Raw genomic sequence first — 16,482 nt, 5'->3', positions numbered from 1 at the left:
TGGATGCTCGAGTTTGAATCCCACTGGGCTGCGGCCTATCATTTCTTAACTAATTGATATTTATGTAGAACGCAAAATAAACGGTGGATAATATCTATAGGTAGCTAGCTGTTACAGGAAGGATCGAATACAGTTTCACCAATTGCACACAGAGATCCTTTCTCGAACCCTCTTTCGAAACAAGCTATGCCTATAACATTTACTCTACCCCTGACTCCTTTTCTTGGCAGTATTTCAGTACAGTTGTAAATAACACCACAAAGTTAGCTGCCGTATTAGGCTTGTATGGCTTGTTTTAGGTGTCTAGATCATGTTTCCGCCAGCATGCCAAACAAGAGGGAGGCAATTGCCTGGTCAGACTACCTGGCCAGGTTTCATATTCTCTCCTTTAGTCAAATATCTCGTCCTATACGGGGAGCGGCCGCTATTGATGAGCGGAGAGTGCGATGCGGTATTGGTGGGATGACATCTTTCCTATGGTTTTTGCAACAATGGTGGTCTTCTGATTAGGGACTCAGAATCCGATGGACTCAGGGGCGACATTGTGCGGACGTTGAATTAGTGAGAGCTTAGATTAAGGACGATGACTGCCAACTCGTATTGAATTGGCAACAGATTACGAACTTCCTGAGAGCAAGACCCACAGTATGCCCTACCCTGGGATCCTTTGGTTGCACACCTGCGTCGAGATACAGCCTCAGTCCCTAACTTGGCCATTACACCCAGTTCGATTTCGGAGAATTGTCCCAATATCGCGCAGAAAGCCCATGGCTTTTCCGGCGCTCCGATAGCATAATATCAATGACGGGCTCCAAGCAAGCTCCATCCGGTGTATGATAGAGTGGAAGGTCACGGTGAACAAACAAGATATATCACGTAAACGGAAGAGGACGTAGCCCTACCTCCATGTGCTTTCTGGCCGGTGACTCTATAAGCTAGAGAAGTGAATGTTTGGGCAGAGCTCCCTTAAAAGAAGGCTACTATGGGGTCTGATGACAGCTTGGACCCACTTGAAAGGCCAGTCTTGAATTCTAGCATTCAACAACACGCGTAGCGTCCTGATCCTCTAAAAGCAACAAAGACTATGATAGTAGAATTGTTCAAAAGACTGGTCACGGCTGAAGAAGTAGTAGTTTTCCACTCTGGGCGTTGGCGTTAACACCTCGAGCCAACAGCATCTGCACCACCTTTTCATAGCCTTCCGATGCTGCGGCCCGGAGTGCATTGCCATACTCTCCACCCTGGGCGTTGACATCAGCACCTCGATCCAACAGTATCTGCACTACTCGTTCATGGCCTCCCGATGCTGCGGCCTGGAGTGCATTGCCACAGTGTCCACCTTGGGCGTTGATGATTTTAGATGACTCTGAACCCGTAGTGTCAATCGGTGAAATACCGTTCAGGACTAATTCTAGTCCTAATAACGCCGCGTAGTATAAAGGCGCTGCCATTTCAGCAATAGGACGATGCAAGTCCTGTGACACTCCAAGTCGGACGTCTACGTCGTGCAAGCGTATCCAAGAAACAAAAGCCTTCGTCTCGTCTTTAAAAAGCTTCCACGCTAGCTTTTCAATTGCTTCCTTCCCATCCTCTGAATTTGCATAATGATGAAACCAATACTTAGCTGCAAAACAAGCAAATGGGAACTCCGTGAGCTTTTCTTCATCAAATACCCCCTCAGAGAGAGTTGGCTCCAGGAGGTAGACGAGGCATAACTGGGCTATTTCTATATTTGCAGGCGTACTTCGCATAGCAAAAATTCTTGATTTTTGTTGAATGATCCGATCCGATTTTAGATACTCCTGAACCGAGAAATGCGCTATACGAGCAGTCAAGGTAATTTGTTGGCTGTCGTTTTCCGCGGCCACGAGCTCAATAAGTCCGAGGCAAATGTCGACAAGGTCATTCTGCTCGTACAGACGGCCGTCACGATCAAGCTGTGATGGCTCATTTAGGTCAACTGCGTGAGCGTCGATCAGCTCATTGATCGTGAGCGGTCGGGTGGAAAAGCAAAGCAGAGTCAAAACCCGCCGCACGTCCTCGACATCTTTTTCTTCAATACTGCACAGTATTCGCTCGTACGTTTCATCTAGATCACGGGGCAACGTGCGAAGACAGTCGTCAAGCTGATTCCGATTTCGCACCCGCCGAATCGCATTAAACTGACATTCAACATATCTGAACCTACATGTTGTTTTGATCAGAATAGCGGAGACTAGGATTTCTTCGTCGAAAACTTACACTCCTTGCGCACCAGTTGCCAATTTGGTCTGGATCTCCTCATGACGCGCTTTCCACTTCTTAAGTTTCGTGTCATTTTCAAGCTGATAGGAGACAAAGTCTGCGATGTCTTTATCCATTTCCGGATTCCTGAGCGAAATATCTTGGCCACGAGAAGGACCTAACGATTCGCGGATATCCAGCTCGTTACGACTGGTCACTAAAATATGGACACCAGGTATTGACCAGTCGCGTATCACTTGTATAGCCTTTAAGACACCTTCCCTTTTGCACTCTCGAGGGCTCTCATCTAGTGCATCGAGTAAAATGTAAGCATCGCGGAATCGTTCAAGGAAATGTCGAAGCGAGACAAGCAGCACATCTACTGGGGGAGACCCGGATTTATATAACTTATGTAGTTGCTCTAGGTCTCTTTCGCCGTCTGGTAGCTGTACTGATAGCTGCAATAGCAACGTGCGTAACATGCCGCTGTCGTCCTGTTTTGCCTCGTCACTAAATGAAAAGTAGAAAAATGCGATACCGACTCCATGTTCATCCCTCATCTCATTAAGCGTATTCTGGATTGCAGTTGAGCAGAGAACTGACTTGCCACATCCCGCGAAACCATTCAGCCAAAGGAAAGAATTGTGTTCCTCTAGCCAAGTCCGAAATTGACAGCCATTGACAAACCATAGACCTGTGCTTGGATGAGATTTTGCACATGTAGCGTTGTGATTGGGCGATGCATCTGGTGCCATAAGCCAGCAACGAATCGTAGAAGAAACCTGACTAGCATTTATTCGCTCGACGAGTGATTTGACTTCCGATATGCCATCTTGGATCTGAAATTGACTCTTAAGCTGCAGGACATCGAGTCCGAATGACAGATTTTCACGTATTACGGTCACATCTTCTTCCAGTTTCTTTAGGGTACTTTTCCGAAATGGATAGGCTGCGCGACGACCGGCAACCTTAACGCGATCCTTTAAATTGGTGGTTGAGTCTTTGCGGAATTTTTCGTACTCGCTCTGTAGCTCTGTGATGATTTCCTCGCACTTATGTACCGCTTTCTCGACTTCTCGGAGTAGATCTTGCGTGTTGGCCTGCGGTCGGCGTTCCTCTACTGCAGCATCGAGGGCTCGAAAGAGGGTTTGAAGATCATCGAGATTCCGCGTAACGTTCGCCAGATCCGTGTCTTGGCCTTTGTATGCCGTGTAAAAATTGACTAAGGATTGGGTGACTTGAATACCGAGCGAAAGCAACCCCGCAATCCCCGATGCGATAGAGAGTGGATCAGCCATTGTGATTGATAGTGACTCTTTGAGGTAGGGAGGGGGAGATTGGCATTCAGCTGTCAGCTAAATATATGTATTATCCGCTATCTCCAGAGCAAAGCTCCAACCTTGTCGAGTAGAGGCACAGCCGCTTTAGGTGATGCCCAAAGCGGGGCTGTGCATGGGCGATGTTTGCCCTCAATGTCAAGTTGTATGAGTATGAGTATTTCCAGTTCAGGGGATCTTTTATAATGTGATTTTCGTTATAATGAATTACGGGATCTTTGACAGGAGCTAAATCAAAAATGATTTTCGATCCATTCTGTACTAGAAGCCTCCATTTTCCTCGCCACAAAGTCGTCTACGTGTGTGTGAAGTAAATGGTATAGACAAATGTAGCCTAAAATAAGAGACTAGTACAGATTATGAGCCCTACAACCCGAGAAAAACCTCTAGGAGAACTCGTAAAATAGAATCCCTTGTGTCTATCTTTGAACTCTGTATAGCATCTTAGAGGAAATATTTTGAATAAACGATATGGATTCAATATTTATAGGTATATGCTCCCATGGTTGAGTGCTTGGATATAGTGGTTCAAATTATGCTGTTTGGGAAGCCACGTTGGAGTCCAATTCTTAAATGTCTCCTAGAAAAGCTCTTGCAAAGGGGATCAAGGTAGCCCACGACCACGAGAGAGAGAAGGGCAAGACGAAGAGGCTAGAAACCTTAGGAGACAAGCCCAAATCCTTGAAGCTGCTGCACCGCTGGACAACAGCTCACCGTTGCTATATTTGACAGATAGACCTCTAATTAGCATTGCTTTGCTCCAGGTTGCAAGTAATGAGATACTACCTAGATGTACCTTGTAGAGTTTTCTTTTGGTATGAGACGTTCCGTTGAGAAGATATTAGCTATTCATGTGGTAGTTTATAATACTGGTTGTAACCTGTGACATTCTCGACAGCCCTAGGTAGCTTCAAAACTAAGTATACATTTGGTATCTTCAAATTAATTATATATTAGACAGTATAGAAAAGAGCTGATGACATAGCGAAAGAACGGCAATAGTAAACATAATAGAAAAGATCGCAAGGATATCTTAGTTGACCTTCTTGGGGTTCTGTTCCTCCTCGCCCTCCTTACACTTGGAGAGATTCTTGCGGACATAAGTCTCACGCACCAAATCACCTTCATTCTTGTACACCACCCACTCACCCATGCCATACTCCTCAGGCGCAACACGGATGCCCCGACCACCACCACCAACAATCACATTGCCAGGACGGTACTTGGGATCCGCCTGCATGCGACGGAGAGCAGAAACATGGATCTCCGCATTGGCCGGAACATCTCGCACCTCACCACGAGGCAAAGGCCAGCTAATCGGCTTCCATGAACCATCAGACTGCAGATCCATCCGACGGAACGGCAACCACTCCATAATGCGCCAAGTGACGACCGACATAGCAGGTATACCCTGATTGAACATCAAACAGTCATGTATCAGCCCCTTGGTACTAGCACTGTGTAGCGCATGCCAGAAATCACGGCTAGCAGCGGTGCGCTCCTTCTCATTAGGCGCGGAGCGGAAAGCATCCTGATTATCAGCATGGGGCTCAAGACAGCGGCTCGGACGACGCGCATTGATCTCCTCCTGGATGGGCGTGTAATCGCCGCTGAACTCCTCCAGACACTGGAACTGCTTCATCTTGCGCTCGTCGAGCTCGAGTCCGGCCTTTTGCGCCTCCTGCGTCATCCACACGAGCGGCGCGTGACTGAGCGCCCACAGCTCGCCGTCTGCGAGCTTCCATCCGCCGCCGATGTCTGCGTGGCAGCCGGGGAACCAGATCTCGTGGATGTCCTGGTCGTCTTCGTCTTCGCTGTCGTCGTCATTGGCCATGTCTGGGATTTGCACGGAGAGGACGTTCGATTGCGCGCTGTGGCATGAATCTTTGCTTCGCACTGAGTGGAGGTCATCCATTGAGGCCTTTGGAACGGCTAGGCTGCGGCGGGGGGAGGGCGCGCGATATGCATGCGGTTGCATTGTTCCGGTTCCGGTTTCACTTCCTGCGCGTGAGTGTGTGCGGGAGTTTGCTTGCGAGGCTTGGTGGGAGCCGTGGTGTCCAGAGTGGTAGTATGTTTCGCCGGTGTGAGGTCCCCATCCTGGTACCTGGAACTCGGGCTCTGCCTTTTCGCTGTCTTGCTTCTCTTCTTCGGAATTGTCGTTAAAGCGGATAGAAGGGACATTATCCGGGTGGTCTTCTTCGGGTTTTTGAGTCTTCTGTTCCTTATTGTCCTGGTGAAAGAGGTGCAGATGATGGTTTAAATCGCGATGGCGATCCATATGGTGCTCTAGTGGATTCTTGGGCAGGTGGTGGCGGTGCTTGTGGTTTTTCCTCTCCCGGGGGCGCGGGCCAGAGATCAGATCCTGACGGAACTTGGCGCGGCGTTCGTCGATACCCACAGCGTGACGGATTACCTTGGCGGAACTGCGAGCCGTGTAGGGGAACTTGGTGCGCTGCATCCATGCGGACTCGAAGCGGGGCACGCTGTTGACGGTGTCGAAGAGACCCATGAAACGGATGCGCGAAATTGGACGACTGAACGTCTCACGGAAAGCCTTCATGTATGTGAACAGTTTTTTCTTCTCTTCGCGCTCTTCTTCGGTGTCGTCAGATCGCTGCTGCCACTTGGCGAATGTCTTCCAAGCGAAGCGGACCAATTCTTCGTTTCCAGCTTCAAGAAGACCTATATAGTCCAGCATCTCTGCAAGGAATCGCGCAATATATGAGCCACGACTGAATCCAATGAAGAAGATTTCATCGCCGGGGGAATAGTATCGCATTAGGAACTTGTATCCGCCCATGACATGCTCGTCAAAGGAGGAGCCGACCGCAGAGTCCTTAGCCTTTTGATATGCAGACTTGATACGCTGAAGTCGGCCATGGCTAGTGAGCGACTTTGATGTCACATATGTGCCAATGCCCGGTTGGTAGTAATGGTACTGGTGGCTTTTGCTGCGGTCAAGCATCTGCGACTTGTCAGCACAGCGTCGACGCTTGGCTCGCAGTCCCACTTACACGAAAGATCTTAAGCACATTGCTGTCGGACTCATCACCAGCAAACTTATTTCCAGTGCCATCGAAGCAAAGCACAAATTGTTTTGGCATGCCCGACGGGCCTTGGTGTCCATACCCGTGAGCCATGATGCCGATTGATGATACGGTCAGACGGAGAGTTATAATCAGCGACTTATTAAGGCATTAAGGAGACTATATATGAGAAGAAGGGAAAAAATCAAGCTTGTGAAGACGATGCAGGTTGCAACTAATGCAATAGACGAATCAGCGTCGTACGTCGGACCCAGATGAGGGAGGGGGGATAAGAATGTTCAATCCACTAGCCGATCTTTGCAGCTTTGCGAAAAGAATACGTCAAATTGAAGTGGGCTGACAGGCGGGCCGCACATTCCAATCACAAGATGGGCTCTAGAATTCTGCATGAATTTTTTTTCATTCTGGATTAGTTTAGTCTCTGCATATGTCTAGTGATACGGAGACTGCTTGATTATAACGGGGGGGGCATTCCATCCAATGAACACGCGTCGGATATGATTGCTAGAGATGCATCTTTCTTGCAACCTGGGCTGAATCTGACTCGATAACGAATCTATCTGCACGAAGGATGTCCGGCTCGGGCCTATGAGTGGATTTGGAATGTGATACCGGGGGCTGAAAAAGAAACCAAAAGAGAGACACACAGATTTCACAAAACCTTGTACACCCTAGTAATAATTGTGCTAGAAAGATGACGATCTGGTGTTCGGGGCATTACTGTCGATCAGCTCCTAGCCTTTGCCACGTAAGGGGAGGGAGGTTCGTGTGCCCTCCCGCCGCATTGGTTGAAGCGATCGAATCTTGGCGGATCCCTTACCCATTCCACTCTTTGACTGATTGACTAATTGTACAATGGACTTTTAGTTCCTCTATCTTGTTTCATTTTAACGTTCTAGTGACACAGACATCATCCTGGTGAACCTTGAACATCTTTGAATATCCTTGAAAAGTGGAAAACATACAACATCTGTATATAATTCAAGGAAATATCCCGTGTGGGACAGATGGAACAGCTGAAAACCATTCAACCCGAGGCGCTGGGAATAGTGGGCCGGAATCTTCAATCCTGAGAAAAAGGAGGTGAATTGCCTGAGCAACCCCATGGCTTCAAGCAAAAAGAGAGAGAAACTGCGTATTATAACTGTACAGTAGCTACTTCGTACAGATATTATTAATATAGTAGTACAATATATTCAATGGAGTTGTACCACGGTTATTCAATGCGGGAAAATCATTTACCCCAGAGAGGCAAATCGTCCACCCGTGGTTCATCGATCTATATAGATCTTAAATTTCACTTCAAGTTTTGCATTGCTTTAGTTTTCCTTGTTTTCTCCTCGCTTCTTCACATATTTCAGGGAAAAGAGGGTTCCATGAGTTCCGCATATCCGTCTTATCGATCAAAGCACCAGTGCAAGAAGGAAAATAATCAAATAAAAGACCCTTAGGGTGGGGAATCCCAGCCGTGAGATAGATCAGAATCTGAATAATTTATGACGATGACTAGTGGATTCAGCTGCCAATGACAGCAGAGATAATGTGGTTCGTGCAGGTCAGCCCGCTCGCCACTTAAAAAGCCCATAGTGAGTGGGCGAACGGGTGGGCCATGCCGATCACAACATATGAGCGTTACATGACTAGTACGTAGTAGTTACAGAGTAATCTATAGCTATAGTACGGAGTAATACTACTCTTTTTCCTGGAACTCAATTCTACATTCAAACTTTCAACAATTCCTATTGCATCTGGACCTTGCGTCGAGGGACCAACGTGTATATAATTATCTGTAACCCTGATTGGAGCAAACTCATGTCAGTCAGCTTCGAACAACTCGAGGTATGACAACACTCTATCATGATCCAGCCAGCCACCAGCTTGTGTAATCCATTTTCTCTTCATTATTGCATGTAATTTTAATTTCCAGAGTGAAGACCGGCCGACACCCACTTAGTGTCGATTTAGTTCGATCTTAGATCCCAAGGTGGAGCTATGACTTCTCGGGAAAAAGAAAAATTAATTTGAACAAATTGGACGCATGTTTACACCGCTAACTGTGGATTTGATACGTACAAAGTTGTAACCTAGTTGGATCGACCTCGTGTTTTGGGAGCTCGTGACGTCTACTCCGTACTGTACGGAGAGATCTAGGTCTATCCTGCTTCCACTTTTCAGCTCAATATCCCGGGTATACCATGCATGAATTATATTAAAATAAATAGATCATATTATACATAACATACAAGATGTAAGCCGTACCAGGGTAGACATTCATAATTGTTCCCCTTTTCTGAACAATACTAGTCATCATAACATGTTGATCTCTTACTATATTCAGTACAATCCACACTCCACACTCTGAGCCTGTGCCATGCGGGGCCAGTATACAATTGCTACAGGTTCAAGCAAAAAGTTCGAGCTAAGCACTCAAATCAGGTCCCTGCAGTCAATCAACTATTGGCGATAACAAATCCGCCACCTTTGGGACGCTCCACAGTCCTGCAGCTGACTTGCGTCGCCCACAGCTCGGTTTTAAAGACTCACGAGCTTCCTAATTCTTCTCTTAAACTGGTGCTCTGCATTTCTAACCTAATTTCTTTCTCGTTGTTCCCCTCTTCTTTTTGTGAGTATAATTATTTTACAATGTTGAGGAGAATCTCTACTCAGTTCAAGCGGTCCAAGGATCCCAAGGACACCAATGGCGACACTGAGCCCAAGGTCACCGACAAGAGCGCCGACAAGAGCAAACGGTTTTCCAAGGTCTCGCCGGTTCGAAAATCCAGCTCTAACCAGGAGGAGAGCAGCAACCGCACTGTGAAGCGTGCAGAAGTCATTGCGACTTTTGAGAAGTATGCGCAAGCCATTCACGCTTCACAAGAACCATTGCCTAACCAGACCGGCGATGGCACTTACTTGAAGCATGACAAGTCCTCTGGTTTGGTCGCAGACATCAAGTCCCTGGGTTTCCGCGATGTCAACACTGTCAAGGATTTGATCGCAAACAAGGCTTCCGGCGAGCTTGTTGATGATAAAACCTACCTGATGGAGCGTGTCATCCAGATGGTCGCTGATTTGCCCGGTCACTCCAAGAACCGTACCGAGCTCACCAATGTATTCCTCGATGAGCTTTGGAACTCAATTCCTCACCCCCTCTCTCGTAAGGAACTCAAAGATCTTGGTTCCGCAATTGTGGGCTAACGCTTCAAATAGTTACATGGGCAACGAGTTCCAATACCGCTCAGCCGATGGCTCAAATAACAACCCTACTCTTCCATGGCTGGGAGCCGCTAATACCGCATACTGCCGCACCATTCCTCCTCTGTCCATCCAACCCAGCGGATTGCCCGACGCCGGTCTTATTTTTGATACCCTTTACGCCCGTCAGGAATTCACCCCGCACCCCAATAAGGTCTCCAGTGTTTTCTTCGACTGGGCATCTTTGATTATTCATGGTGAGTACACTAGATCAGGAATTGAAGTCCAGGCGCTAATATGCTTTGTTCGAATATAGATATTTTCCAGACGGATTACCGCCAACAGCACTTGAACAAGACCTCTGCCTACCTTGATCTCTCCATTCTGTACGGTGATGTCAAGGAGCAGCAGGATCTCATCCGTTCTCACGAGAACGGAAAGTTGAAGCCCGATTGCTTCTCCGAGGGTCGCTTGCAGGCCCTTCCCGCTGCTTGCGGTGTTCTCCTGGTTATGCTGAACCGTTTCCACAACCACGTTGTTACCCAGCTGGCTGAAATCAACGAGAATGGCCGTTTCAGCAAGCCCCGCCCCGGTCTGTCCGAGGAGGATACCAAGGCTGCCTGGGCCAAGCGCGATGAGGACCTGTTCCAAACCGGTCGTCTCATCACCTGTGGTCTATACATTAACATCACTCTGTATGATTATCTGCGCACCATTGTCAACCTGAACCGTACCAACTCCACTTGGTGCTTGGACCCCCGAGCTCAGATGGAGAAGGCCGGTTCCACTCCCTCTGGTCTTGGTAACCAGTGCTCCGTCGAGTTCAACCTGGCCTACCGCTGGCACTCGACTATCAGCCAGGGCGATGAGAAGTGGATTGAGCAGATTTACTATGACCTCATGGGTAAGCCTGCCGAGCAGGTCACCATGCCCGAGTTACTGATGGGCATGAAGAAGGTCGAGGGTATGCTCGACGCCGACCCCTCCAAGCGCACCTTTGCCAACCTGAAGCGTGGTGAGGACGGTTTCTTCGATGACGGAGAGCTTGTCAATCTTTTAAGCAATGCCACTGAGGATGTGGCCAGCTCTTTCGGTCCTCGCAATGTGCCCAAGGCTCTGCGCTCCATCGAGATCCTCGGTATCGAAGCTTCTCGCCGCTGGAACGTTGGTTCCCTCAACGAGTTCCGCAAGCACTTCGGCCTCAAGGCTTATGAGACTTTCGAGGAGGTCAACTCCAACCCCGAGATTGCTGATACCCTGCGTCACCTCTACGATCACCCCGACTACATTGAGCTCTACCCCGGTATTGTCTCCGAGGAGGCGAAGGAGCCCATGATCCCCGGTGTTGGTATTGCCCCAACCTACACCATCTCGCGTGCTGTGTTGTCTGATGCCGTTGCGCTTGTCCGTGGTGACCGTCACTACACCGTTGACTACAACCCCCGTAACCTGACCAACTGGGGTTACAACGAAGCCCGCTACGATCTCAACATTAACCAAGGCTGTGTCTTCTACAAGCTGGCCAACCGTGCCTTCCCCAACCACTACAAGCCTGATTCCATCTACGCCCACTACCCCATGACTATCCCCAGCGAGAACCGCAACATCATGAAGAACCTGGGTCGCGAGCAGGACTACTCCTATGACAGGCCCACATACTTTGAGCCCCGCGTCAACCTGACCTCCCACCAGAATGCCAAGTTGGTCCTCGAGAACCAGCAGGACTTCCGTCCCACCTGGGGCAGCGCCATGTCCGAGCTCTTCGGCAAGGGCGAATTCGATACCAAGCAGCGCGAGGCTATCGGCAAGGCTCTCAACACCGAGGAGTTCCCTAAGCTTGTCAAGAGCTTCTACGAGGATATCACTGAGCGTCTGATTGCCGAGAAGAGCGGTCGTCTGGGCAAAATCAACCAGGTCGATATCACCCGTGATGTCGGTAACTTGGCCCATGTTCACTTCGCCTCCACCATCTTCGGTCTCCCCCTGAAGACCGAGCAGAACCCCCAGGGTCTGTTCACCGAGCACGAGATGTACATGATTCTGTCGACCATCTTCTCCGCGCTCTTCTTCGACGTCGATGCTCCCCGCTCGTACGCCCTGAACCGCGCTGCCTCTGCTGTTTCCACCCAGCTTGGCCAGGTAGTCGAGGCCTCCGTCAAGGCCGATACCAACAGCGGCCTCTTCGCCGGTATCATGGACAACTTCCATCCCCACGACAACGCTCTCCGCGAGTTCGGCACTGAGGCTATCCGCCGCATGAAGGAAGCCGGCTCCAGCGCCTCCGACATCACTTGGTCAGCCATTGTGCCCACCATTGTCGGACTGGTCCCCAACCAGGGCCAGGTCTTCACCCAGATCATCGAGCACTACACCAAGCCTGAGAGCAAGGTCCACCTGGCCGAGATCAACCGCCTGGCCCAGAGCGACTCCGCTGAAGCCGACGAGAAGCTGTACCGCTACTGTCTGGAGGCCATCCGCCTGAACGGCACCTTCGGCGCCTTCCGCGAGGCCAAGGAGGTCGTCACCGTCGAGGACAACGGCAAGACCTACACCATCCAGCCCGGCCAGCAGGTCTTCGCCTCCTTCGACCAGGCCAACCACGACCCCAGCGTTTTCCCCGAACCCAACGAGGTCCGTCTCGACCGCCCGATTGACTCCTACATCAACCAAGGCCAGGGCCCAACCACCGGCTTCGGCGAGCAAGTCACCAAGATCGCCCTCGTTGCCATGCTGCGCGTCGTCGCCCGTCTGCCGGGTCTCCGCCGTGCTGCTGGGGCCCAGGGTCAACTCAAGAAGATCCCCCAGGAGGGCGGCTATTACGTCTACCTCCGTGGCGATGGATCCTCCTACTGCCCCTTCCCCATGTCCCTCAAGCTTCACTGGGACGCTGCTCCGGTCGAGAACAAGGCTCCCTCCTCCTAAGAGGATGCTTTTGACTTGTTGGATTTGAGTCTGTTGTTTAATTCTGATATAAAATCCCTATGACTGCGGACATGCCATGTTATGTGGAGGTAATTCTCCAAGGTTGCGCGATGATTGACTTATGCCTTTGTTTTTGATATTTGTTTTCAGGGACTTCGGTCACCAGGATATCCAGAAATTGTTGAAGCTGTGTTTATATTAGTGTAGTGTATAGTTGATGAATTATTTATTCAAGAACAAGCATTCAAGTAGAGTTGAGCATTGCGCATTCTTAAACAAAGTCCGTGGCATTACATGTATTAACTAGCTCCAGATCAAAATCGTCATTGTTTAGTTTATCCCACCGCCTCACATATTGCCGCTATCATCCCGAAGTTATTTGATCGTCAACAACACCATTGTGACCTCCAACGACAGGAAACTTCCTCGATTGTTTTGAAAATGCCTCCACCAAAGGTCGCAAAGAGCGAATACATTGAAACCGTGAGCAACCCCCCTCATCCACGCTCTCGACGCCCTCGAACCACTCAAACCCCAAACAAAATAAACCACTAACCAACAAACCACAGGACACAGGCAACAAAATCTCCCGCCGGTCCCAAATCCACGGCACGCAGCACATCATCCTAGGCGGCAAAACGGTCATCCAAGCAGAAGCTGTCATCCGCGGGGACCTATTCCGCAGCGCCTCGACACCCGCAGACCCCAACAACCCCAGCCCGGCGACAGCGCCGAACACGCCCAGCGTCGCCATAAACGTCGGCCGATACAGCTACATCTCGAAGAGCGCGATCCTGCGCCCGCCTAGCCGTCTACACCGTGGCACGCACTCCTTCTACCCGCTCAAGATCGGCGACCATGTCTTTGTCGGCGAGGGTGCTGTTATTGAGGCCGCGCAGCTGGGAAACCATGTTCATGTTGGGAAGGGCGCGGCTGTAGGCAGTATGGCGATTATTAAGGATTATGCTTATGTGCTTGATGGCGCGGTCGTGCCTCCTGGTATGGTGGTGCCGAGTTGGTGTGTTGTTGGGGGGCGGCCGGCGAGGATTGTCGGGGAAGTTGGGGAGGGGTATGGGGTTGAAGGGGCGGAGGGTGGTATGGCGAGGGAGAGGTACCGAGTTGTTGGAAAGCCTTGATCGATGCTGGTTGGATGTGTCTTTGGTTTATTGGTCTTTGTGATACCCCCTTGTTACTCGTGAAATGTTATGTTTTTATAGGAAAAGCTTCCAGGTGGCATAGATTGTCTGGGTGGTATATGGGTATGGAAGGAAGTCTATTGCAAATTGGTATCTCTTGCTGCAGATAGATCGAAATGCCTTTGTAGACAAACCGTATCACCGGCGTTGTGCTAATGAAAGACTATGAACTAGCCCATTCTTTCAACCTGAACTGCGCGGGTCAATCGCAGCTCGTCTTTCCTGTCTGGAACTCCGGCCTCCTCGAATGCCAGATCATCTATCCAACGTCCATTGGGCTGCAGAGTCTCGCCGCGCGATAACTTGGCAGAGAGATAGAGCCAGTCTAGCGCACTGCCTACCGTACTCACTTCATCACTGACGTGATTGAGGCCGTACGTCGACATACGATTATACAGATCACCATCTGTCCATAGTTTAAATAGATGCTGCGCCACTGCGTCGGTGTCGCCAACGTCGACCAGAAACCCATTTTTCCCATTTTCGATCTGCAGCGGAATGCCACCAGCCCGGGTAGCAATCACCGGTTTGCCTTTATGAATTGCCTCCGAGACTTTGATCTCAAACCCTTCGGAGGTAGAAAGCTGCAGTGCAATGGTGGCCTTGGAGAGAAGGGCATTCAGGACCTGATCGACTGGTCGTAGGCGCATTACACAAATCAGCTGGCGGATATCGGAGACTTTGTTATCCAGGTAGTCGATTACTTCGTCGTATACACGGGCTCCGTCAGGGTCGTCCACTGACCCATGTCCACATAGCAGTAATTTGGGGGGAACCGCGTCGGGGGCATTGGCTATAAGCTTGTTATAGAATTTCTCATATGAAACCAACACATCCGAGATACCCTTGGAGGGATCGAATCGAGCAATTTGCACAATATATGTGTCTTTATGCATGACCATATGACTCATTAGATTTGACCGGCAGATACGAAGATTTAGGTAATGATTCGATCACTCACCCCCTGGGAATTGGATGGTTGGCATTTCAGCGTTCCGACAAGCTGCATTGAAGATACGACCGTAGTGTGCAATATCCCAGTCTCGCATATTCTTGTTCAATCCGTCCAACCTACAGTATGTCAGGGGAATATGGTCAATCTATCGAAGGCAAATCTTTACCAGTCGGTTGATGCAGGCATATAGCCCACGATCTCTGGGGGCACATTCCACGGCACAAATTCGTTCACAGGATGGCTGATAAAGATGTCGGCAAGTTGGATATTATTCCACAGAAAGTCCCATGCCTCAGCCTGTGCGGAGCCGGGCGTTGCGATCAAATCCCTTCGAATTTGAATGTGGCTTCGAAAGATGATGGGTCGATCTGGAGAGTGCTGTTTAGCAATAGGAATGACGCCTGGCATCTGGGGATCGTCGATGATTATTACGTCTGCGCCGCCTTCTGAAGGTGGAAGTAAAGGGCCGCCTCCACGGGTCCAGTACCTCCTCGCATTCTCCTCGATCCACTCTTGCAGCAGCTTCTTATTCTCTGGTGTCAAACGTTCACCGTGATGCGCAGCGCCTTGCAGGATATTGTGATTTATCTTAGTCGCCTGGAACACGTCCGGCCGTGGTTTTGGCACGTACCTGCATGTCTTGGGTTAGTATCGTGAGTTCCAAAGATAAGAAGGTGAAGAAAAACCATTTGAGGTCCGTTCCTAAGACATTCGAGAATCGTAACAAAGCATGTCGCATCAAGGCTACTCCGCCTCCCTGGGGCGAGGAACTAAAAAACGCAACCTTGACCTTGCGCCGTTTCATTTCATCGGCGTAGTGTTGCACCGCCGCCCACGTTCGATAGGAGACTGTTTTTTTGAAGTCATTTAGAGTTGCAATCCTTATATGATAAGCTGTGTCCACCTCCACAAGACCTAGAAACCCCACTTGCAGCAAGGGAGTGTTCTCTGGTCCAAATAGCCTGTATGCAATTAGCAATGTCCAATGGTTCCTATGCTTTGTCGCGTCCAACGAACCTGACCCCCTTTCTTGCCATAGATTCAGCCTGCTCGTCAATGGTCTTTACCCACCCGTCTGCTATATTAGCTTGTTCGTTGGAATCCTGTCCGACACTGAATCGATCAATGAGTGTTGAATTTGACATAACCAATGGAACGATATCGAGTTCCCCCCACAGACGAGAACAGAGCGTGGGGCAGTGGTCTGCGATATAACGAGGCATCGATAACCCAACTATCTTCTCCATATGCTCTTCTGAATAATTTCTTAATTCGGAAATTATAAACTCGGTGGCTTCTTCCGTGCACGCTAAGCCATCCTCGAATCGCTTTTCAATGAAATCCAATAAGTACGTGGTATCACGTAGCGCAATGGCTATAGTTGTAATATGACGGTCATCGAATTTGCTGGAAATTCCTCCGTAAATTGTCTAGGAGTGTTGTTAGTAAATGAGCTTCTAATATTCTACCAACCCATACATCTGATGGAGGGCCCAGCCAAGCTTTACGCTTGAATTGGAGAGCCAATCGACGCTGCTGTGTGATTGATGCATGGCGCTCGAACTTTTGAACTTCACCGGGCATGATGCTTTAAGTGGGCCACTAAG

At 49.5% G+C, this 16,482-nt stretch overlaps 5 protein-coding genes across 5 annotated transcripts; 2 read left to right on the top strand and 3 right to left on the bottom strand.

The window, feature by feature from the left end:
- Positions 1 to 1,112: 1,112 nt before the first annotated feature.
- N7529_008729 (NACHT nucleoside triphosphatase) lies at positions 1,113 to 3,521 on the bottom strand (the record flags this gene model as incomplete). Its single annotated transcript, XM_057244256.1, has 2 exons — positions 1,113 to 2,184; positions 2,242 to 3,521. The coding sequence occupies 2 exons, from the start codon at positions 3,519 to 3,521 to the stop codon at positions 1,113 to 1,115; spliced, it is 2,352 nt and encodes a 783-aa protein (XP_057095794.1).
- A 1,072-nt stretch (positions 3,522 to 4,593) lies between these two features.
- On the bottom strand, positions 4,594 to 6,700 carry N7529_008728 (T6SS phospholipase effector Tle1-like catalytic domain-containing protein; the record flags this gene model as incomplete). Its single annotated transcript, XM_057244255.1, has 2 exons — positions 4,594 to 6,525; positions 6,575 to 6,700. 2 exons carry the CDS (start codon positions 6,698 to 6,700, stop codon positions 4,594 to 4,596), a joined length of 2,058 nt encoding a protein of 685 aa, XP_057095793.1.
- Positions 6,701 to 9,250: 2,550 nt separating this feature from the next.
- N7529_008727 (peroxidase/cytochrome P450 family protein) lies at positions 9,251 to 12,724 on the top strand (the record flags this gene model as incomplete). Its single annotated transcript, XM_057244254.1, has 3 exons — positions 9,251 to 9,785; positions 9,850 to 10,059; positions 10,119 to 12,724. 3 exons carry the CDS (start codon positions 9,251 to 9,253, stop codon positions 12,722 to 12,724), a joined length of 3,351 nt encoding a protein of 1,116 aa, XP_057095792.1.
- A 441-nt stretch (positions 12,725 to 13,165) lies between these two features.
- N7529_008726 (dynactin subunit 5) lies at positions 13,166 to 13,860 on the top strand (the record flags this gene model as incomplete). The annotated part of the gene is made up of 2 exons (XM_057244253.1): positions 13,166 to 13,207; positions 13,294 to 13,860. 2 exons carry the CDS (start codon positions 13,166 to 13,168, stop codon positions 13,858 to 13,860), a joined length of 609 nt encoding a protein of 202 aa, XP_057095791.1.
- Positions 13,861 to 14,090: 230 nt separating this feature from the next.
- Positions 14,091 to 16,459, bottom strand: ccg9 (putative trehalose synthase (Ccg-9); the record flags this gene model as incomplete). Its single annotated transcript, XM_057244252.1, has 6 exons — positions 14,091 to 14,806; positions 14,882 to 14,991; positions 15,042 to 15,506; positions 15,562 to 15,837; positions 15,893 to 16,305; positions 16,355 to 16,459. 6 exons carry the CDS (start codon positions 16,457 to 16,459, stop codon positions 14,091 to 14,093), a joined length of 2,085 nt encoding a protein of 694 aa, XP_057095790.1.
- Positions 16,460 to 16,482: the final 23 nt, after the last annotated feature.

This window comes from Penicillium soppii, assembly GCF_028829465.1.
Source record: "Penicillium soppii strain IBT 18220 chromosome Unknown utg000006l, whole genome shotgun sequence".
NCBI lineage: Eukaryota > Fungi > Ascomycota > Eurotiomycetes > Eurotiales > Aspergillaceae > Penicillium > Penicillium soppii.
Note: the sequence above shows the minus strand (reverse complement) of the source record. Positions and strands in the feature narration are given on the sequence as shown.